Below are 23840 nucleotides of genomic sequence, written 5' to 3' on the forward strand. Positions count from 1 at the left end.
AAGACAGAGAATGCCCTAACTTAAATCATCAGTATCCTCAGGGGCTGAAAGGGATTCTGTAAAGTTGAACTTAAAGCTTTTTACTCAGAATCTGCTTTGCTAACAGTCAAGAGAGCCAGTTCTCTCAAAACAAGCAGTGATATTTGCTAAGGCTAAAATTCTTTTAAAAATGAACATATAATTATGTGTATACCACCAGAAAGCTTTGGCTCAGAGAAGTGCTTTTGTGTGTGTGTGTGTGTGTGTGTGTGTGTGTCCTTTGGGCTCTTTCTAAGGGAATTATGATCTATTCACTTCTCATCTGGACATGTTAAAAATATCTTGGTTGTGTTGTAGAACTGGAGCATCTTAAGGAATGTATCAAGTAAGAGTCAGGGACAGCAAACTCTCATCAGTGTTGACTGTAGGCTCTTCTGTTCTAAGGGAGGCTGATTCTCAACTGAGGAAGCTTGTCAGTGGCAAACTTTACTCTTGTCAACTTAGAACAACAGGCCTCCTTAAGAATCTGCAACATGGAGAAAGAAATAGTTATCTTAATTTGTTAATCATTTTATCTTAAACCTTATTAATCATTTTAAATTTTTTTCCTAATTTCAGGGTAATATTTACTTGATATAAACAAATCCAGGTAATAATAGCTTTTGTGGTTCAGAGTGACAGCCTTGTGATATAAAAGCATTAGAGGTTTGCGAATCACCCTGGGTCCTGGCATCAGGCTGCTATTGTTGCCTTCTTCTTTGTTGCAAGGAAAACACAAGTGTTTAAAGTTCAGCAGCCTGCTTTTACATCAGCATATTAAATAACGATGGTTTAGAGTCTCTGTGGATGCATTAACATTTTACCAGGCTAATTGCTCAGTTGAGAATCAGCTTTCATTAGAATATGAGACCCCAGAGCCTACAGTCAAAACAAAGGTCCTTTATGAAACAGCCTTTTATTTTTGTGATAGAGATGTTAATAACTTGGACGCTGTTTCCTCAGATGTCACATAGGGTCTACAGGCAACAGAATGCAGTATGCATACTTAATTGTGTCTGATTTTCATGTCTGTTCAATTATCAAAAACTTCAATATCCTATTTTATGGCCAGCATAAGAGTTTATAGTAGTTATTAGGTGTGCTAGTTTTTGATGATTTGTTTTAGTTTTCAGGAACTGTTCCATTTCTGCTAATTTTATACCATCATTTATAGAAGAATTAAGGCTTTTATTGTGAGTGAAATCATCATGTTTCTGGGTGACGGTGTTTTCACTTACTATCGCACACTCAGGCAAGCCTGTAAAATCATGAACCACAGGGCGGTTGTTCATTGCCTGGCAGCAAGGTGAAGCATCAGGATGTTAGAACATGCGCACAACAGTTTTTAGTGAGACACAACCACAAGTCTTGCATTTAAGTGGTTCTACTCTTTTTAAAAATGTTTCATGTGATTTTAAAAGCAAATACAGATTGAATGAAATTTTGTAGCATTGCTTAAACTATGAAACAAATTTGTTCACAAAGCTAGATGTCATGAATACGTGTTCACAAATATTGTTAATGACATTTTTATTCTTGAGAACTTCATGTAGACATTATATTCACCCTCCTCTCATTTCAGCTACCCTCCTACACTCTCCCTCTGAATTTCACATATTGTTTCTATCAACACATTGAGTTAGATTTATGGTGCCTGTTAGACACAAGTGTGGGGCCATCAGTGGAGCACGATCTACTTACCACGAGCCACTCACCTAAAAGTAACTGGGTCTTCCTTTGAGTATCCATCAGCTACCAAAACTCCTCAGCTTCTCTCCCTTATCTATGCTGGCTGATTGACTGGCTTGACGTCGTGCAAGTAGTTGAGTGCGTGTTCTGAATTCATGAATGGGGTGCAGTGGCCATGAAGGATCTAACAGATACACAGCAGGCTTCTCTACCTTATAATCTTTCTACCTCCCTTCGATGATGCTTCCTGTGCTTTGGCATCAGGGATTGTGATCTAGAGACTTACTGTGTAACCATAGCATTCCACAGGTACTAGCTCTCTGAACATTGACTAATTGTCTCTGCAATAACTGCCACCCACTTCATAGAGAGGCTTTCAAAGACATATTTGTCCTGTGAGTCTGTGTCCACCCTGATAGAGTGATAGGAATCTGAGGCAATGTTTTCTTGTCTTAGTAGAGACTTGCTAATTGAAATTTGAGGTACCCGACTTGCAGCCATATTGCACATTTCTCTATTTTCTTTCCATGTCGGATAAGTAGACTAAATATAGCCAGCTGATACACATGTGCTTTGAGTGATGCTTTAGATCTTTGGCTGGCTGAGCCCTTTGTAGTGCATCCTCATTCTGCTGTCACTGTTTGTGTGTGGAAATGGTAGGGATTGCACAGAAATTCAGTGGTGTTTAAGGTTGTAGGATATAATACTTTAATTATAGATTTCTGAACACTTGGATTAAAGGGCAAGTGGCAACAGTGGAATCCATATGTATGAAAGGTGCATCGCCATGTCAAGTAGCTTAATTACATTCTTTTGTATCAGCATATTTTAAATTTTAAACTTAAAATTAAATTTATCATGTTTCCTGAAGCTATCGAATACAGCTTTGTCTTCTTTGATACATTCTTGACTATTGTTATATAAAATATACAGACAGTGAAACATATGCTATCTCAGGCTTCATCCTCAGTTATCCATTCATTGTAAGAGGTGCCTTGTTTCCCTAAGGACTTAATGAGACTGTTGACTTCAAAGAACTATACAGAATTATTTAAGGTCATTTAAAACATTGGACTTCAATCTTATAACACAGTGATAAAAACACAGGCTCAGATAGAATTAGCCCTCAGAGAGTCCTACTTCCAGGACAAGTTAGCCTCTACATCTGACTCAGGAAGACCTCACTGGGACCATTTTGTGATTGTGTAAGTACATGAGCATATTTTCTCTTTGTACATTGAAAGAAAAACAATAATGTTAAACTAAATTAAAAAAAAAAAGGTAAATAAGAATGTGTGTGGCATTCAGAAAAAAGATCCAGGAAGATAATTTTATAGAGGCTTTCTGCTAAATGTGCATATTATCTGTGACTTTCTAGAAGAAAACATACAATTAAGATAGATTGAAATACATGCTACCAGATGCTTATGTAGACATAAGTTCTTATGTGCATGTTTCTAGAGGGACTGAATTAGTCTCTACCCAAATATAATGAAACCTGTGATACAGAGAACAAATCTCTATGATTTTTCAACTCTGATTTTAGCCTATATCTTACTAATAATCTCCCAAATTAAAAAATATGATCTTTAACTGATATACAATAAGTTCATAAAACCAGATTTTCCCCTGTATCTTTCATGAACAAAACTATGGGGCTGTCTTGGGGGAGTGGGACTGAGGTGTTGGTTTACTGAGTAAAGCACTTGCCACACAAGCATGGGACCTGGATTTATCTGAACACCAGTAAAACTGCACTTGGTATCACTTGTCTGTAACCTCAGCTGGTGGAGACAGAAGAATTCCTAGATGCTTGAAGGCTATCTAGCCTGTTTAGGCAGCAGCAATATACAAAAGAAAATGTGTGTTTAAGATGGTAGAAGGCAAGGGTAGACCACTGTGGTTTTTCTGTAACCTCTGTGTGTTCACTGTGCCATGTGTACACTTGTGGTCATACACTAAACACGTATGCTCTTGTACACAAACATATCATACACACATGGTGTTTTATAAAACAATTTTTTTGGTTTTTGGTTTTTTTCCATTAAAAGCAGCTTGGCATCTTTTCTGAAGGTAGAAACTTAACTGCCATCCAACATAAATTTCTCATTTATTTCAGGATGTAGGAGGTCAGGACAAAAAAATCTAACAATTTCTTCAGCAATATGTTAATATTTCCAGTCAGCCAGACAATGCTTCACGGAATTGCAAACCAAAGGCTTCTGGCTGCTGCCTGGATTCCTTCATGTTCTTTTTTTCCTTCTTCCACCCGCTGTCCAGTGGGGCCTCCCATATTGAAAACTCATCTGCAGCACTAATCTGTATGAGCATGTGAGAAGAGATGTCAGAATTCCCAATCAGATGACTAGGGTTCAGTTTTACTGAGATTTGTAATGTGTCCCCAGGTGAGCCACATGAACATCTGGGAACCTGATAGAATGCATATTCTTTCACTTTCCCAGAGTGAAACAAAACCTCTTAAGATTCAGGTCAAATAACCATACAGGTATTGGGAATTGAACCTGAGTCCTCTGGAAGAGCAGCAGTGCTCTTAATTGCTGAGCCATCTCTCCAGCCTCTAGAAATGACAATTTTTAAAGACAACTCTATACTAGGAGGATGGTTGTATACACGGTTAAGTAAGGAATAAACTATTTAGTCATGCAAAATAGTTTATGTAGAAATAATATATGAATAAAATATGAATAGAATAGTAATAATTGAAAGAGTTTTTTTTAACATTTATTTATTTTATTTATATGAGTACACTGTTGTTCTCTTCAGACACACCAGACGATGCCATTGGATCCCACTACAGATGGTTGTGAGCCACCATGTGGTTGCTGGGAATTGAACTCAGGGCCTCGAGAAGAACAGTCAGTGCTCTTAACCACTGAGCCATCTCTCCAGCCCCTAACAAATAATTATATACATGAAATTTTTTCTTTTTATTTTATGATGAAGATGACTAAAATATGACCAAAGATAATTCAGCCAACTGATGCAACTATAAGTTTAGAAATAATTAAAGGTACCTTGAAGGTTGTTATTTAACTAGCTGATTGTTTATTTTAATGGATTTTTTCCCTGAGTTTCCCTCTTCTAGAGGAGGGAAAGCAACTGTATTGCATTTCTGTTGCTATTACTTAGACCAGGAAGAATTCTATGGTTTGTTTCACACTTCTTACATATTTTCTCTGGTATGTTGTTCTCTGGTTGTTTTCATTGCTGATGCCTAGCAGAAAAAAACACAATGGAAGGATTAATTATGGTTCAAACCCTAAGGGTATGAGGCCTATTGTGAGTGGCATGGGATGAGACCTCTGACTGAGTGGACAACACTGCCCACATTCCAGATGGCTCTTACCTCTCTGGGAATGCCCTCACAGTCATATCCTGGAGAGTGTCTCCAAGGTGGTTCCAAGTCTATTGTCAACAGAAAATCCATGGACTCACACCTGGGCAAAGCTCGTATCTGTGTGTGTGTTTGCATTTCCCCTCTGTTTTGAAATCTTACTGTGTGGATGATTATCCCTAGGAAACGTCTAAATATTAGTTTTATCTCTGAGTACTGTGTTTTGTCCCTGCAGACCCTACAAGTGAGCTGTATCTACAGTCTCTAATGTAGATTGTGAAGAGCTGTATCTCTTTGATCTCTAATGCTTTAGCTACTTGGTGTATCATCCCTGTAAAACTTAGCAACATGGAAATACACCAAGTTAATAGGTTGCTGGGAACAAGGTGTGCTGGTGTATGACGTGGTTACAAGCTACCCCAGCTGAGCCATTACAGCAGCTGTGCATGGGGCAAAATCTTCCACCACAGCATTCCTTTAGTTTTATCTGGGAGCAGGACATCCTATGCTTTGAGATGGTGTAAGCATATATATATATAAGGGGTTTTTTCAATTAGTCATAACTCACTCCCCTAACTAACATAGTAAAGTTGGGCTATTCAAAGTATATGCTAAAAATAGCCATTCTGAAAAAATGGTCAAAACATTTTTAGAGATTGACAGCCTTTCAATTGACTCTAAATATTGATGGTTAACTCTGCTAGCCTCTTGTGAACGAACACTTAACATATCTTACTTTAATTCCTTACTACATCAGGAAATGTCTTGTTGTCATTCCTGTTTTAAAGTTGAAGAAGCTTAGATACAGGACGTGAGTCACTTTTAGGGTAGCGGATCTGAAGATGGTGGCACATGGCTATAGTCCCAGTATTGGTAAGACTGAGGCAGGAAGATTGTGAGTAAAAGGGAACCTAGTGATATTTTACCTGGGCACAAAATGAAGCCATGTCTTTATTTTTCAAACCTTTCTAAGAAGCTGATGAGTAGTGGGACTGGCATATAAATCCTGGCAGATGAAATTTTATGTTAACTTTTTACTACTGCTGATTTCTTACCTGGACTTTCTTAGAGCATTCAGTATACATTCCTTAATCTTCTATGGAGAATGTCATGAATGGCATTTTGCAAATATATTCAATCATAGAATTGGTCCCTACCCCTTTCTAGTATGTCATCTTGGGTGAAGAATTAACAAAAACACATTCTAGAAAAGACCCTATGTGTTGAAACAAAATTTTTAAATTATTTTAGACTCAGAATTGTATTGAAATACAAGTTGTCTAGAACATGTTTAGCACATTTAAAACAAATGTGTGTCAAGGCCCTTACTAATAAAGACTAAGTTTTGAGTCTGTGCTTTGTTTTATTTAAAAACAATATCCAAGGAAATGAATAGAGAAACTTTGTAGGAAAGACAACTGAAATTTAATTAGTTCCATTTGTGTTAGGAATTTTCCGGGGAAATTGTTTTCAATCTTTTCTGTGGGTAAAAGGGTGTTGACTATTTCAAGTAAGTGTTATGTCCATAAAATTCAAGTCCAGACTCCTGGAAGAGCACATTCCATTCCAAGCCCCTCTAGTAGGATAGCTGTCAAATGCCAGTAGTTTATAACTCGGGGAAGATGGTACATACCTGTAATTGTAGCACCTGGGAGGGAGGTGGGGGCAGGAAGACATGTGAGGCTCTGGATCGAACTAGATTAACCTGTTAAAAATATCTGTCTACTTTTATGGCACATTTAAAGGTCAACAATAATAAATCACCCCCTGCCATTTTCCCTTAAAATACTCAGAACAAAGTGTGTTTCCGATTTGTGAATAACAGGGCTCACTCTAAAGCAGCCTATTACCTGCCTACACTAGTCACAATTCTTATAACTACAGATGCTGATCAAATGGCACCACTCAAAATCCATTGTCACTTTCAATTGCCAAAACGAATTAGATATGCCATTTAAGATATGCCATTATCTGTTCGAATGCCTTAAGAGAACTCAAAGATAATTCTCTGGTTGCCTGAATCATCTTGTTGAGTCTTCTGTTGATGATAGCAGAAAACTTTAAGTCTATCCTTTTTCTTTGGAAACATTTGCATAACATGTGTCTACATTTTGGTAAAACTCATGCCCTCCCATCCTGCAGTCTCATAGTTCCTTGCCTTACATTTCTCATCCTAAGAAATGTGAATACATGGCAGCCCTGAGTAAAAGAAAATGACAGTTTAGCCGGCAGGGGAGAGGGTTTTGTGGAGACATCCTCTGAGAACTGTCTTTGAATTAAATCATCATAGATCAACAGAAAAATCACACATGTTGTTATTGACTCTGAATTTTTTTTCTTCACTCTAAAATTTCTTCAGAATATTACACCTGTGTGGTAAAAATCAACTCACTCCAGCTGGATAAGCCAGAGAGGTGCCTAGCACTGTTGCCATAGTAACAGACCCTGGCGGAGTCTTCTGGGACTTTGAGGCTGGAGGTCCTGTGAGAGAGTCCTATTACCTGTCTTGCTGGTGTTTTGACACATATTGATTTACTGGGAGTAACAAGTAGCCAGACTCAAATTGCAAACCACTCCTGGTGATGAAAAACGGGCTGTTGTGTAAAAAAGCAGTTGAGAATAAGTAGGGAGATTAAAGCCTCCATACATCTCAGCTTGGGCATCACAGGGGCAGCCATTACCTGGTCTCTAGATACCCATGTTTGTGTCCCTCTATCCATCTTGAAAACTTGTGAGAGTGATGATTATGTTTTCAAAATTCGATAACAGGTTATGTTTTTTTTTTAAGGCCTTGTTTCCATTTATGTACGCAAAGTCCCAAAACCTGCCTCCAGTGCTCAGATCTACGGGGGAAAAAGAAGCATTTCTGAACGTATTTCTGGTTCATTTGGCCCAACCCAGTGTCAGTTTAGACAAAGGAAACAAAAAATGTCTAAAAAGGCATGTAGTAGTTTGACTTCAGCATTTAAAATTTATTCTTTTGGATAATGAGTCTGTTCCTTTAAAGAATTTAAATTGATCACTTACCCATGTTCACTGAGGCTAACAATATGGTATAAGTTTGGTAAAATGTCTCTTTAGCACTTAACAAGCAACAATAAAACCTGTTAGCTACTTCTTTCTGAGAAATGGCATGTGGTGGAAAAATGCAAACATAATGAAGGAAATGCCCTGACTGAAGACACAGATGATGTGCTTTTTGAGGTTTTATTTTTGAGATTGAAAACCTTCAAATGTGGGAAATTCAAACCAGGCTTTTATCTGGGATTACAACCTGTTGTTATATCCATTTTAGATCACCTTTAAAGGGAAAGAAAATGAAGTTTAATATTTATCACAAGGCTGAAAAAAACAGCTTATAAATCTAAACAAGCCTCTGAGTTCATAGTATTTTTCGTTTTCTCATTTGGTGTAAGATGTAATAAAAAACATTAGAAAACTAACAATTTGTCACCTACAGCTATGTAGCAATGTGCTCTTAACTGCTGAGCCATCTTTTCTGCCCCAGGATTATTTACTCTTTTTATTTGCTTATGCTCTATATTCCCAATTTCTGTATTATTTTAGCCTCTCTGCATGAAAAAGCATATGAGAATGTTTACATGTAATGAGTGTGGGCATATGTACCTGCATATTCACATATGTGTATGTATTAGAAGTAAGATTTGTTGATAATTTAGTTCAATAATTTGACATTTTAATCAATTTCAAGAATTTTGTGACAAAATGTTTCCTCTCTGCTCTCAGCCTTACACAAACACACACACACACACACACACACACACACACACACACACACACACACACACACACACACACACACACACACAGAGTGTCCGGGACCACTTTCTGTGGATTAGTTAATTGTTTAAGTGCTTGTCTTGGTTCATACCCTCCAGGACACACAGTTCTTTGAGGTGGAAACTGTTATCCTCATTTTAAAAATATGGAACTTAGTTACCAGATGGCCAGGTGATTGTGAGGATCACACATCAAAGACTTTTTCTAAACTGAATATGTGGCTCAGAGCAGGCAGTTCTCACTTCTGTCTTCAGGCTGTTACAGCAAGGCTCTCCTTAGGTCACCACTCTCATTTTCAGTATTTCCATGCAACCCTTGGCACCTGTTAGCAACTGACCCCCATTTTTATATCTAGCATTCTCATTTGCTATTTCTTTACCTGTGTGTTCTGTCAGAACATAGACTTTCATAACCAATCCTCCTTGAAGACTTCAGAGAAATAATCCAAAAGATGAATAAAAGCAAAGAACCCCAAAAGAGTAGTTTTGTATGTTCCACAAACTAAATGACTTTCTTTTTAACATATTTACTGTGGATTGAAAGCCCTCAAAAGCAAGTGTATCATCTGAATGAAAAAAAGGAATGTTCTCAGCTTATAACAATTGTACATTTTAATTTAATATTGGCTTTGGCTCCATAAAAATGAAATGTCTTAATCTGTTTTCATGCAGAGGGGTTCTCTCAGAGGACATGTTGCCTTTTACACCTCTGTATACTAGAAGAAAGGGCTAGTGTGAACTGATTACTAAGGACAAACTGAGCCTTTAGCACAACAACTTGTGCTTCAGAAGCACATGCCTGAAAGGGAAACTCAGAGATGAGCATCCGCCTGCAGTACTTGTAGCATCCCGCCTTCAAGGGTGTGGCCTCTCTCCATGGTAGCATCCCTCCATGGTGTGACATCACCCCACAGTGGCAGTGGCTCTCTTACTGTGATAGGGCTTATACACCTTCCTTCAGTAGTTTCAGTACCCTTCCATGGTGGCAGAAATTATTTTATTTTGGCAAGACTTATTAAAGATGTTAGTTTACAAATGATCCCCTTTTTGTACTATTACCACTCCTTGAGAAGAGTCAATGTGTTCATTAGTATATACATCGCCCTGGTAGCTAAAAATGACCTTGCTGAGGTAGCCTAGCCAGTAAGCAGTAAATTCAGTTTAAATCATATTACAAAATTTTAATGCCTGAACTTCATATGTTTTAAATCTACCCAATGAATTTTCTTTTTGAAGTTTTCCTTAAGATGAAAATACTTTTAAATTTTCAGACAAAATGAGCATTACATTGTGACGGGAAATCACAAGTTGGTATTTGCCTTTTACTTGCAGTCTCCCCAACAAGAACAGTTTTTTGGTGTAAGTCAGCTATGCTGGTCTGAATGTGAACTGTGGAGAAAGGAGAGGACTGAAGCCAATGGCGCAGGTCCATGCAGTGCTCTGCATTCTTGAATTGTTGATGAGACTCGTCTACCCCGAGGTAGGGGAAAGAAGTGTGAATATCTTTTTCATGAATCCCATGTAGTCCTCCTGTGGGTTCAGGCTGTGTAAACGGAACACAGACAGATCCATGGAGAAATGCATTCACACTGAGCCATCTTGGAGCTTTGCAGTTAGTGCACACCAACAGGCTGTGTGGGACAGTGCCACGGTATTACTGGCAATAAGGAACAGTACGCTCATTTAGTGCTGTTTTCTGTATAGATAAAAAGTCAAATGTCTATAGGGCATGCTCACTTCACTTCCTGACTTGAGTTTCCTTCTAATGCTTGGAATTTTTAATTTCTGCTTCTCAGTGACACTGTATTGTCTTGTGCTAAAAGAAGTTGTCTTTTTCCCTTAAATGAACAGCCTTGATGTAGATCTCACTGGAGTGGAACAGTCTAGCATTTTTAGCACTAATTGTACTAATTGGTATTTCAAACTTTGCCTCTAACTAGGATATGGTGGTAACCATGTAGAATTTGCCTGCACATTGTATTGAAAGTAGTCTCTTGCTACTTACTGTGTTAGAGGCAAGAATAATCGAGGAACACAGTGGCTCTTGACCTTCCAAAGGCAGTGACCCTTTAATACAGTTCCTCATGTTGTAGCGACCCCAGCCAGGAAATTACTTTCGTTGCTACTTCATAACTGTAATTTTGCTACTGTTATGAATTATAATGTAAATATCTGCATTTTCAGCTAGCCTTAGGTTTCTCCTGTGAAGGGGCCAGGAAACCTCCAAAGGGATAGTGTCCCACAGGTTGAGAACTGCTGGAAAAACAAGGCATAAAAATTTGAATGGATATCAGTGTATTTTTTTTCTCATTGGGACAAAATACTGGACAAAGCAACTTAAGGAAGGAATGGTTTTCTTTGGCTGCAGCTTAAGAGCATAGTCCACCATGGTGAAGGAGGCATAGTGGCTGGAGCAGTAGACACTCTGTGCCTGTAGACAGGATGCACAAAGGCATGAATGCTGGAGGTCAGCACTGTCTCCTTTCTCCCTGTTACTCAGTCCTTCAGTGTGCTTTCTTACACAGTGGGACACTGCTGCACACATGCAGGTGGGCTTCTCTTCTCAGTTAAGCCTCTGGATGTGCCCTCACAGATGTGCCTACGGGTATATCTCCTGAGAGATTGTAAACACAGTCAGATTGACACTTGCAGTTAACTATCAGTTTTCCTTATGATAAATCAGTAGTTTCTTAAAATAAGATTTCTGAAATTATAAAATTGAACAAAAAATTGCAAATAATATTTGCCCTTTCACTTCAGAAAACCCTTAATGGTGACCCCTACATTAAAGAATCTCCTTTTAAACACAGCACCCTTGGTGGTGTGAGCTGTTGTAAGTTGGCTTTTGCCATAGGCTCATGATTCTGCAGCTGCACACAGGCCAAGGCCCTGTCAATTCCACAGAAATGCTGTTTTCTAGCCCAGAATTTCCACAGGAGAGTTAGTGATATAAACAAAATTTACTAAACCGTGAATTCAAGGTAGACTTGTATTTGAGACATAGCCATGTAAAAGTTTCCTCGGATTTTGTTTTAAACCAACTCATTGAATGTTTCCTTTTCTTTCCCAGCAGCCATTTCAGTTAACTTTTTTTGTCTCTCACTTTGAATGTTGGCATTAATTATAGTTTTCCCCTAAAACTTACTCTTATAGACTATGAAGGGCAGAGACAATTGACTGTTTCTTAGGCTTCACTGAAAAGTAGATAAAGGGCAGAGCAGGTTTCATATGTGTCTTGGAAGGTTTGCAGAACGTCCCAGACCATAGCAATGACACCTGTATAGAACAATGTGCTAAGTTATCTCCATCTACACATGTGTCAGTTATGGCTGTTACCCAGCCAAGGAGTTGTTTTTAATATTCTTAGTACTATGAAGTTTTGGAAATGTAGGCTTTCTTTGGGCATAGGTTTTATTAGTGGCACACTGCCTTCCCACCTGAAAGGACAACGGATGGACGGCACTGCTCCTGTCCTGAGATCTCAGGGTAAGCTGGACCAAGCTTTGCAGAGGAAGGTACTGCAGACCATGCACATGTCACAAAGCTGCACTTATAGATGTTTAGAGAACACCTGCTCACAGCTTGCAGCTAAAGAAGATCTACACTCAGGAATCACGTTCATCTTGTAGATATTTTCTCAGAGTCTTAATAACAACAGAATAATTCTTCAGTTAGCACTCAATAGGAGCCTGAATTTCAAGGACATTTTAGCCCCAAAGATATGAATAGGTTCTTTGGAGCCTGGCGCCAAACACTGGGGGATCTGCTGAGTAATATAGGTGCTTATTTCCACTGAGGGAAGACTGAAGATGGAAATTCTGAGGATAAAAGGGAAGATGACCTTGACAGATAACCAACCAACAGAATTACAGCTACACTTATACACAGTCATAGAAAAAGAAACCCTCATTTCCCAGAGATGACTCAGCTGTCCACCCACACTGTGTTTATGTAGAAAGTCTGGACTGCAAACTGCAACTCCCACTACCATTGAACTCTTTATCGAATTGCCCTTCAGCTAGAACAGATGTCTCCTTGTAGCCCTTATGATCTTGGACTGTTCCAAAATACATTTTTTTATTACAACAGAATGGTGTGATTGTAAGGTAAGACTGCTTACACACACAGCTTTCAAGTATGGAGCCTTGTCAAAGATATAGAGGCTTACCTGGTGGGGTAGGAAAGTCAGACCAAGATGGCAGGATCCTTCACTTAACATCTTTCCAGGACTTTTTGCTTTAGGATTCTTCTGAGCTGTCATGTATCCCACACAGAACTGAGACCTACATCTGGTGTCCCACAGGAAATTTCTTTCCTCATTTGCTTCCTTTGTTTTTGAACAGGAGACAGCAGGACTCCAGAAAAGGGATCATCCTAACATTTGCCATTCAAAACACCAAGAGTCAACAGTGTGTAATTCCCAGAGGATGTGTGCCTCTTTCTTCTCAACCATTGTGGATCCCAGTGTGATAAAACATCCCTCAACTGCAGGATTTAAACAGATAGTCTTCTTACTGTAACTAACAAAAGCTTTCTTTACTCTTGTCACAAAGGAGTAGTTTGTAATTTTAGGTGCTGTCTGTGTGTTCGCCATCTGCAGTGAAGATGGCGAGTATTTTATGAACCTTGTATCTTCTTGTTTCAGTAGGGTCTTCATAGTTGTGCCTATGTCTCAACAGCCAAAGCAAAGCAGACACTGAAGGTAATTACCTAGATGATTAGAGTGGATCTCTTCTCTTTGCATTCACTGTAGAGCTTTGATCCCCAACCAAACAAGGGGAGTTGGGCATTCAGGGTTGACAGTCATATATCATTTCAGTAAAATATAAAACATGATTTATCCTTGATTTTTCCATATTTGTAAAAAAATTTAAAGATATACTGTGGGTAGATGGAAGCCAATACATTGGCTATGTTTTTGTCTTCTTACTAAGACCTCCACGCTTAGATGCTGATCCTTATAGACCTTACTATTGAAATCATTTGGAAGTGTTAGCCTGAGACTTGCTTCTGTAAACTATATTGTCATAATCGTTCCTGTTAAACATTTAAATAACAGATTTGTGAAATAAGAATTACCATTTATTTGGGGATGTTTCCACTCTACCCTTTTATGCAAATGGCCTTTGGTAGTTTAACACACATGTGTTCTTGTGGCACTTGCCACATTTCTGTTCCAGCACCCTTCCTAGTTCTGATGCACGCTCCCCCAGCTCACATGTGCCCTGCCTCACTAGTGTATTGCTTACAGGGTTAGAAACATATTCTAGTTTGAGGGCCTGAGTTTGCCAGTGTGCCTAGAAAACTGATTCATTTTATGTATTTTTTTAAAGAAGAGAATATGATCTAAAAGAGCAGTAAACTGAAAGAGCTTTGTTTCTTAAACAGAAATGCATAATATTTTTAGAGAAATGTTTTTAATTTCTCTTCTTATGAGATGGTTGGTATATCTCAGAACTACTTTATGAGAATACCTATTTCTAGAGAGAACAGTTAAATGCATCATTTCATCTATCACATATTCCTGTTTGATTACTACATGTGTGTATTTATGTATGTATGTGTGCATGTGTACATGTGTGTATGTATGTATTTATGTGTGCATGTGCATATGTGTGTGTATGTATGTATATATGTATGTGTTCATGTGCATATGTGTGTATGTATGAGTATATTTATGTGCATCTGCATGATTTGTGTAGCTGTCCATGTTGCACATGTGTGTGCATGTACACATGCTTGTGTGTGTTTGTATATGCATGTATATTACTGATGGGTGTGTGTGTGTGCATATGTGTGCATGTATGTGTGACTGTCTTTTCATATGCATAGCTATATGCCTGGCTGTCTATATCCATGTACATGTGGTTATGTACACACATATACAGTATGTGTGTATATGTGTGCATGTGTGTGTGTAAGTCTATGTGTGAATGTGTATGTCTTTTTTTAAACAATATGCATATTGTACTAGAGAAATAAGAATGTGATATGGAAACCTTAGTCAGGACATTTCCTATTTTAGGGAGTCCTTTTAAGGAAAACTTTTCAAATAATATGATCTTAAAAACAGGATTTTCCATGGAAAGTAGGTGGCATGTTGGTTCTTTGTGGGAAGCTTGGATCTTCTTGGAAGACCCTATGCAATGTTCAGGGTCTGCTTTGTTTTTGCTTCTCTGTCTATATTACCCCTAGAGAAGATTATAGAACAGGATTACCCTGATAAGTTTCAGGAGAGTATTCCCATCTGGGTTCCTTGTGTAGTGTTCTGTCTAAAAGATACAGAATTATGAACCTGGTGGTGTTTTCATGGAAGTTGCCAAAATCAGAAGCAGGTCTGTTTTCTGTTCTTTTCCAGGGACCAGGAAATGCCCAAAGTATGTGGGTGTTGCGATTCAAGAGTTGGCCATCTTGTAGGCCTCTGACACTCCTAGGTCTTCAGTGAATGAAGCCCTTTTTTGGGTCAGCTTTCTCTCTAGTTTAAACTTGAAGCTGCAGAGAATGATGTCATGATCTTTCTACATAGTGGGCAGTAAACATAAATAAGAAGGTGTATCACACTTCTGAACCCTGGGAAAAAATTAATTGTGCAGAAGTCTGTACAGAACCAGCCACCTGACTCTTCCTCTTCCTGGAAACTTAAGACTACAGGTTAGCCTGTATGGGCACCTGTACCACGTTCTGGAGTTGCTTGATGCTTAAGCTTTTCTGGCTTCTGTGTAAGGCTTTCTGTGCCTCCCTTACATCTCTGCCACTTCCCTATTTTCTGTACTTCATGTTAAATCACTTACCACAGTTTGAACTCACTCCACTCATATGCTGCTTATATCCGGTGCCCTGTCTCAGCATTTATCCATTCTGTTTGGACCACCCTGAACTTATTACATCTGTATTGCACTGGAGGAGCTCCCATTGGACTGATATAGTGTGAAATGGCCTGGTCTCTGAGTTTTTGCTGCCTGGATAATTTTTTCTTAAGCACATCAACAGTCCATTTCTGTGCTTCACATGATTCTTCAAAGCTCTGGTGCTTTCTCTGATTGCTAATTATTGAGTCACCTCATGTGGCTTATCTTTACCTTGTTCTGTCTTTAAATGAATGGCTTTCATAACAATATATATTTTGATTTTATTACAAGATATTTAATACAAATTAAAAAGTATTATAGGAGAATGATTTGATCGGAGAATATCTCAATATTTATCTTAGAGACTCACAGTTGCAGTACTTGGGGTAGTGCTTATGATGGTATTTGGCACATTGACTTTAGGAGTTAATGTTTTCTTGGGGGAGACATCAGCATCACATCCCAGAGTTAAACTTGAGCTGTGTCTTCATTAATATTTTATATCATGCATTTCTTGAGGTTAGATTTCTGGTGAGTGTCCCAGAAGAGCTTTTTTCAAGAATCAAGAAAAGCCATTAAGACAAAGATAAAGCCTAGAAAAAATGCTCAAGAAAAAAGCAGATGGTTATCAAAGGACAGAAAAGAAAGTTCTGATCAGAGTTGGAAAGGTCATGTATAAAAAGCTGTCAGTATCAGATAAGATAGAACAAGGAAAATAGAGATATAACCGGACCTTATCAAGACTGTTGAAGGGCAGTCTTGAGCCCAGAGCATAGAGGAAGAGGTTTGATAAGAGGCCAGAGTGGAGGGGTGATAAAAGCCAGATAGACACACATGGAATGGGGCCAGGAGTCACAAAGAGCTTTGTCTGCCATAAAAAACATTGACTTTCTCTTGAAATCATATGGAGATTTTAGAGAAATTTCTAGAATTAAAAAATATGTGGATAGATGACATTGTCCCTCAGTCTGGTTGCATTGCAGAGAATGAACCTTAAGTGTAGAGATTGAAGAAATGTTAGCTAGCTCTACTAGGCTGGGAAATGTGTGCATTAGGATTGTGGCCACTTACCCAAGACCTTCTAGTGATCAAAGTTCCATATATAAGTGCCAACAAGATGGCCCAACAGGTAATACATGCTTGCTGCCAAGACTAATGACATGAGTTTCAGCTGACAACCTGAGTTCAATCTCTAGGAACAACAGGTGGAAAAAGGAACCAACTGCTTGTCCTCTATCTTTTCATGCCCCTGCCCATGTATGCACACACAAAATACCATTGGCATCACAACCCCATGAGTTCAATTTTTCCCCTAAATATGGGAATTCTTTAATGTGGAAGCACTGAGGCCAGTGGAACCTCTGAGGCTATCTTTGCACCTCCAACAATAGCTGAAACACACTGGCATTGGCCATTCCTGCAACCATCTGCTTAGTTTCTGTAACTGGCTGGTTCCAGTGGATTGTGATTTCTACTTGTTAATAAGGAGTTGCTTTGGTGAGAATTTTATACAAAATAGATTTGCTTACTACTCACAGAAACTAAAAAAACAATTCTAGAAAATGGTATTTTTTATGCCTTTTAACAGTAGTGATTTTTTTTTTTAAATCTCTGGGTAATATCAGTTGACAAGATCAAATAAGTTAACAAAAAACACAGAGTGGTGTTTCTTATCAACAAGTTTTCAGACATTTCTTCCTCCAAGTTCTTATTCTCCAGATGTTGCCCAGATTTCACAGTCCCAGTTTGCCTGGTGATTTAGCATGCTTTTTGCTTAGCATAACAGGGCTATAAAAAATGTGCTGCTCTGCCCCCTCTAAGCCCCACAGTGAGCCTGTGGCATTTATATTAAAACTGTACCTTGTGCCAAAAATCCTCTCTGGAGTATTCTCCAGCCATTTACAAATTTCTCAGCATGAGTTCATTACACACATGCCCAGAAGCAGTGGTTCCAGATGTGTGGCTGAGTTGAGAGCTTTGAATACTAGTTAATACATTTTTCTCTTATGAAGTCTGCAAGTTCTTCATAACCTGCAGATATTCTGCACCCACCAAGTGTTTGGCATGGGTATCATGAACAGGGTAGTGAACAAGGTGTGTCTTCATGTCCCAGGAGTGGGAGAAAGACACAGCACTCAGACCGATGGCAAAGGGTAAGAGTCCAGATATAATGATTTACAATTTACAGCACATAGTTTTTGTCACAACTACTCCATTGTCTTAACTGTAATAGGTAATCAGTTAGCATGGCTGTGTTATAATAATATTTCATATACACCATGGTGGACTAGATTTGTCCTCTGGCTATACATAGTTTTCTACATGCCGATATAGATCACTGCAATGCCATCTTAAATGCTAGAAAGAAAAAAAGACAGGAACAGAGGAACCAACCATATCCACTCTGATTGGCGATTTGGAGGTATGTGAGCTTCTCTAATTGGATGGTTTGGATGTCTTTATCTCTGTCTGATTAGGTATTTTGGATGTCTTTGTGCCACTCCAATTGGGTAATTTGGAGGTGGTTTGGAGGTCTGATTGGGTGGTTTAGAGGTATATGAGATGCTCTAATTTGGTGATCTGGAGGTCTTTGGGTCACTCTGATAGGTGGTTTGGAGGACTAGGGGTAACTGATTAGGTGGTTGGAGATTTGTGATTTGGCTCATGAAGAAAGAACTTTTGTCAACATTGCCCATTTCTTTTCCCTTTAAAATGTAGGTAACGTTAGGAAAGTTAGAGACTACAGAATTAATAGAAGGTAGGAACTATGACACGTGAAAACTTTCTGTAACTGACGAGGATTTTGTAAAATAGTCTTTTTTTCAGCCTGTCATCACTAACCAGGTTTACCTTGTATTACATGGTGCTTACCAAGTGAGGGGTTTGCACTCAGCACTGAAAGCATGCAACCTTCACCACAGTGTCTCTTCTCTCTGACATCATGGTGGGCCTGTGGACAGAATTTGATTTGTTTTTTTTTCCAGGTTGCCTCATTTGCTGTTCTCTTATAGTTGATACATCACAACTATTGTGTCATTATTTTCATAGGAAGAATTGGTAGGATTCTAAGAAGAGCTCAGAATGACGGCTGCATTTTACAGTGCACCAGTCCAGGCTAGCTTAGGCACCTACAACATATTAACTAATGAAAACGAAGCAGGTGGTACTCATGAAATTCATAAATCTCCCTGATGAGCTCTGTAAGGTTAGTTCTGTTAAACTGTGGGTGCAGTTGTTGTTAAATGCTGATCCACAGGCAAAGCTCAGGGTTTGCATTTAACATCAATGTCCAGTGCTTGTGTCATGTGGTTAAAATATGCAGACAGTAGAGATCTCCATTGTGTAAGGATCTGAGTAAGGTTCTTGACTTTAGAACACTTAGATCCATCTGAAGGAAACCTAAGATGAACAGACAGAAAATAAGGCAGAAAGTAAAGGTACCTGGCTGAGCTGAACTACACTCATTACTTCTCTTGACAAAATTTGCTGAGTACTTACAGTAGACTTGACACAGTTTAGATATTAATGGATTTAGATGACTGAGAAAGTATAGACAATTCATCCAGAAACCCTTCCACAAAAAAAAAAAAAAAAAAAAAAAAAAAAAAAAAAAAAAAAAAAAAAAAAAAAAAGGTTTAAAGACCCATAGGTATCTTGGGTTTTCAGGCGAGAACTTTTAGAGGGTATTGAAGCATGTATGTTCTAGAAATGGGACAAACCCAAACCTCACCAAAGGCTGGGGGAACACAGCAGAAGTTTGAATGCTGGTGGGCCAGTTTGCTGAGACTCTAGAGAGAGTGCAGAGGAGGTGCTATGTCTTGGTCAGTTTTCTGTTGATGGCACAATGTCACAGAGAAGGTGGGTTATGATGACAACAGCCTCATTTCCTATTACTCATAATTCTGGAAGCCCAAGGTGTCACCTCTGGTAGTACAGAGTGTCACATAAAATCAGGAAGTTAACATGTGTGTCATTTTGTCTTTGTCTGTCTTAGAAGGCCACTGGTATTGACTCCCAGGAACCTTAACCTGACTATCATGGAAAATTCTGTTCTCCAAACAACACCATCAAATTAGTATACCACCAAATTTATAACATACAGTACAGTCAGATCTCACATTTGTCTGGGAGAAAATGAATCACTGCAAGAAAAACAGATAGATTAGAGATAAATGTGGAGGGGCTTGATGTCAAGCTAAAGAAGTGACATTCTGACTTGTGGATTTTGCATCACAGTTGGAGAGAATGACTAAGTTTAAAGAAAATAACTAGACAGAAGTGTGTCTAAATTATAGTTCGGGGCTGGCAAGATGACTAAGCAGGTAAAGGTGCTTGTCACCAAGACTGATGAACTAAGTTCAGTCCCTAACACTTACATGATAGAAGAGGGACCTGACTCTTAAATGTTCTCCTCTAACTCCCAAATTTGCCATGGTGTGTATATGGTGCACATCCCCTAACACACTCAAACACATAAATACATGTACATTTTGTAAGGCACATTTTTGGGTCACATGCTTCTTCAACTTATTTACTGCATGACCCTGATCAAACTCTTCAGTCTGTCTGTGGCTCATCCCTTTTGAGAATCATGATATACTTTTTCGGAGGTCTGATCATCCACCCATCCAACAGCAATCTTCAAATTAATCTGGTTCTTAAGAACTGAGCTGTGAAAAGACAGGGCTCCAGCCTTTAAGGGGTGCTCTTCTAAAAAAAAAAATAAATAAATAAAAAATGCACCCGAGGGAACAAACACAGAGGTTCTGATCAGGTCGAACGGAGTATTAGAAGCAATTCGAAATGGGCTCTAGGGTGACCTAGTAAAACCTCTGCAGTGGATCTGCCTCAGGAGGGCTGTGCTCTGCTGGGTACTTAGGTGCTGAAGAGGGGCTTGCCTTGAGAACAGAAGAAAAGGAAGAGCTCAACAAGAAAACTGGATTGGAATTGGCTTATTTGAGGGCTGCAGCTAGAATATTTGTAGCTTATGTTTGAGCGTGTCTGGGCAATGCTACCAACTGATTGATGCATGCAAACCCACTTTGCCAATACTTGGTTCAGGTTTTGGTTAGAAATCCTGGCTTTAGGAGCGACGCTGCCCTCTAGTGGCCTCCTGAGCTCATTTACACCCATTCATGGGCAGTTTTCTGCTTCTTCCCTGGACCAAGGAGCTCAGTGAAACTGTTGCTGCCTCTTTGTTCTGTTAAATGCATTCATATTCCTTACTGTAGGAAAAAATGAGAAGAAATTCTGAGAAAGCAGCTTCTGTTGAATAGGATAAATATATTTATTTTCGTAACCAAGTGGTGTTGGAAGCAGAGACAAAGCCAGCTCTGTTGGGCAAGATGACTTGCATGTTTCGTCTGGTCTGTTCATTATATAAGCTAGTGGGGGACAATGGTCCCATTAAGGATTATCTGCTTTTCACTTTAGTGTTTTTTTATTTCTTTGGCAGTATAAAAAGCAAACCACCATAGATTCAGAGAATAATTTTATTCTATGGTGTGGGTATAAATTCTTTCTCCTCACCCACAAAAAGATTCTGAAAAATGAGCTCCAGAATGCTTTCGGTCCCACACCCTGATGGACATTCTCCTTTGTCTACACCCCTCTGCTAGAGAAGGTGATGGGGAAGAGTGAGAATTTGTCCTACAGACCCTGGCTCGGCCCTGGCTGGCGGGCTATGAGTCTATCCTGTGCACTGTGCTGTTTTCAGGTGAAGGGCCTTGGGGAAGTCAGCTCCTCTTGCTGCAGTGGGTCTCCTTTGTCTGCCTACATCCTTATACTGCTTATAGTGCAGCTATCATTATGTCAACTTGGCACTCCAACAAGCCTCAGTTTCTCTTGGGTGGGCTTTGCTTCAGGGTTACTTGTAACAGACACATTACTCTTCTCATTGAAACCATTTGTGGTGCTGCAGTTAATCATCTGTGGTCTTGTCCTTCAGTACTGCAGACCTTAAGGCTCCATTTTCCTTGCATTAAAATGTATTTCATTCAGTAGTGAGTGTTCTGTTGTTGTGCATTCCCCCTCACTGCATTCCTAGCTTATGCACCACACTGACTCACAATCATATTAAATGTGTTGTGCAAAATCAAAAAGATGTCTTTGACGAAATAGAAAACGTTTTAAGTTCAGCAGTCACACCACTGACTAGATTCAGGGTTGACAGCTATAAATAAATAAAATGGGAGTGACTTAAAGAAGGTAAAATGTATTTTTTCCTCATGGAGTTTATGTTTGTGACACTGTTCCTCAGAGAATGCAGGGACTTAGTTTCTGTGTTTTAGCACGCTGCAGAGGTAGTGAGTCTCAAGAGACACATATGGCCCAAAGTGCCTCTGTCTAGAAAGAAAGATGGGAGCTGTGGAACACATGTGGACCCTAAAGGAAGGTTCTAAAAATGTCACTTCACTTTCTGATTACATCTAATCTACTATAACTAAAACCTGTGGTCATTGCTAACGTCATAGGAGATTTTTAAAAGTAGAAAGTAGGTTTTGTTCTGCATCTGGAGGAAGAAAAATGATGCCCGGAGCTGGCTGGCCATTACTGAGGATTCAGGGAGCACACCATGGTGACTAGGTACCTGGAGTGACCACGTGGCAGTTCAGCAAACATCATCTCAGCACTGGGACTTAGGACTTTGAATCTATGATGGGTGATAGAAATTAAAAGGACAAGAGTTACTAATATTCAAACAATTTCCTTTGAACATTTGTTTTATAGATTTTATTTATTTTTAATTTTATGCATATATGTGTGCATGTGTTTGTGCATGGGAGTGGAGTGCCCTCAGATGCTAAGGCAGGTGTCATATTTTTCTAAAGTTGGAGCTACAGGCAGTTGTGAACCCTTGAACTAGGTTACTGGGAAATGAACCTGGGTCCTCCATAAGAGCAGTATAGGTTCTTAACCCATGAATCAACCCTTTTGCTCCATGAGTGCTATTTATTTATTGATTGATTGATTGATTGATTGATTGATATCCTGTTTTGTTTTTTTGGGGAATTTATATAGGAAAGGTGCCAGTCAAGAATGGTTTTAATAAGAAATAATATGTTTTTACAGTAAGATGTATTCTCTTATAAGCAACTTAATTGTAAATTGGACTCAACTAAATTCAGCTAACCATCTTTTAAAGAGGATATGAGCTTTTTAAAGAGTATATATAGCGTTTAACGAGTGTGTTAATGAAATAGTAAGCAAGATTGAGAAATAATGAAAGAATTCTCATAAAAATGTATACTTACTTAATGTCTAATGATTTTTAAGGCCCTGCAGACTAGGGCATTTGATCTTACAGTGCCTCCTTCAAATAGACATATTTATGTATGAAAGCCTGGGAAATGAACAGATCTGCCTAGAGACAGAGGATCTGTAAGTGGCAGGGTCAAGACTAAACCATGTTCATATGGAATCCGGATTCTTTCTTTTGACCTGTGGAACCTGTCAGAGTCTGAGCAGAAACTGTGGCAGAGTGGAGGGAAAGAGCGCATTTTCCCTGAACCTTTTGGGAAGCAGGCTGTTTCAGAGGGCGATGTCTCTGGTATTTATATGGATAGCTAGTTCTTAGGCGGCACTAAAGGAAGTCTTGCCTAATAACTACAGCAAAAACAGAAGGGCAGAGCAGCAGAACATGTTGTCCTTTGATAAATAAGGGATTTCCCCCCCCCCCCCCGCCGGACTAAAACACCCTGTGATTTACACTAGGGTGTCACTAAGCAACCAAGTGCAGCTTGCTTTGAATTCTGAGCTAGTTACAGAGGCATAGGGTCTCTCTGAAGGCTTTTCAGAACTAGCCTTTGTAGAAAGCTGGATTAAATGGCACATGAGGCCATGATGGCCCATTTTGCACAGTATTTTCTGGCACAGATCCCCGTGCAGCTATTGCAGCAGGTCACATCGGTGCAGCTGCCACTCGGCTTGATCTAGACTTCCTCATTTGGGCTTTAATTAAAAACCTCTAGCAAGAGCTGTTGGTCATTCTTCTTTTGAAAGTTTTCTGTCAGAAGAAAAAAAATGCTTGGTGCTCAGCCCTTCTCCTGGGGCTGTGTCGCCATTGGCCATTGTTTCTATAGGAGATTCCTCCGGTGATTGCTTTAACTGCTTGGAGGTTTGCACTGGGAA

At 39.1% G+C, this 23840-nt stretch overlaps 1 protein-coding gene across 3 annotated transcripts in view; it reads left to right on the top strand.

Moving 5' to 3' along the window:
* Window positions 1-23840, top strand: part of Gas2 (growth arrest specific 2) — a 132535-nt gene that overhangs the window by 91188 nt on the left and 17507 nt on the right. For 2 of the 3 annotated variants that reach the window (XM_076935049.1, XM_076935053.1), the window contains one exon: window positions 13511-13564. The exons of the other annotated variant lie outside the window; for it this stretch is intronic. In XM_076935049.1, coding sequence (XP_076791164.1) covers window positions 13511-13564 — 54 coding nt within the window. The remainder of the gene's footprint in view (window positions 1-13510; window positions 13565-23840) is intronic. 3 annotated transcript variants of the gene reach the window in all.

This window comes from Arvicanthis niloticus, chromosome 1, assembly GCF_011762505.2.
Source record: "Arvicanthis niloticus isolate mArvNil1 chromosome 1, mArvNil1.pat.X, whole genome shotgun sequence".
Lineage (NCBI taxonomy): Eukaryota > Metazoa > Chordata > Mammalia > Rodentia > Muridae > Arvicanthis > Arvicanthis niloticus.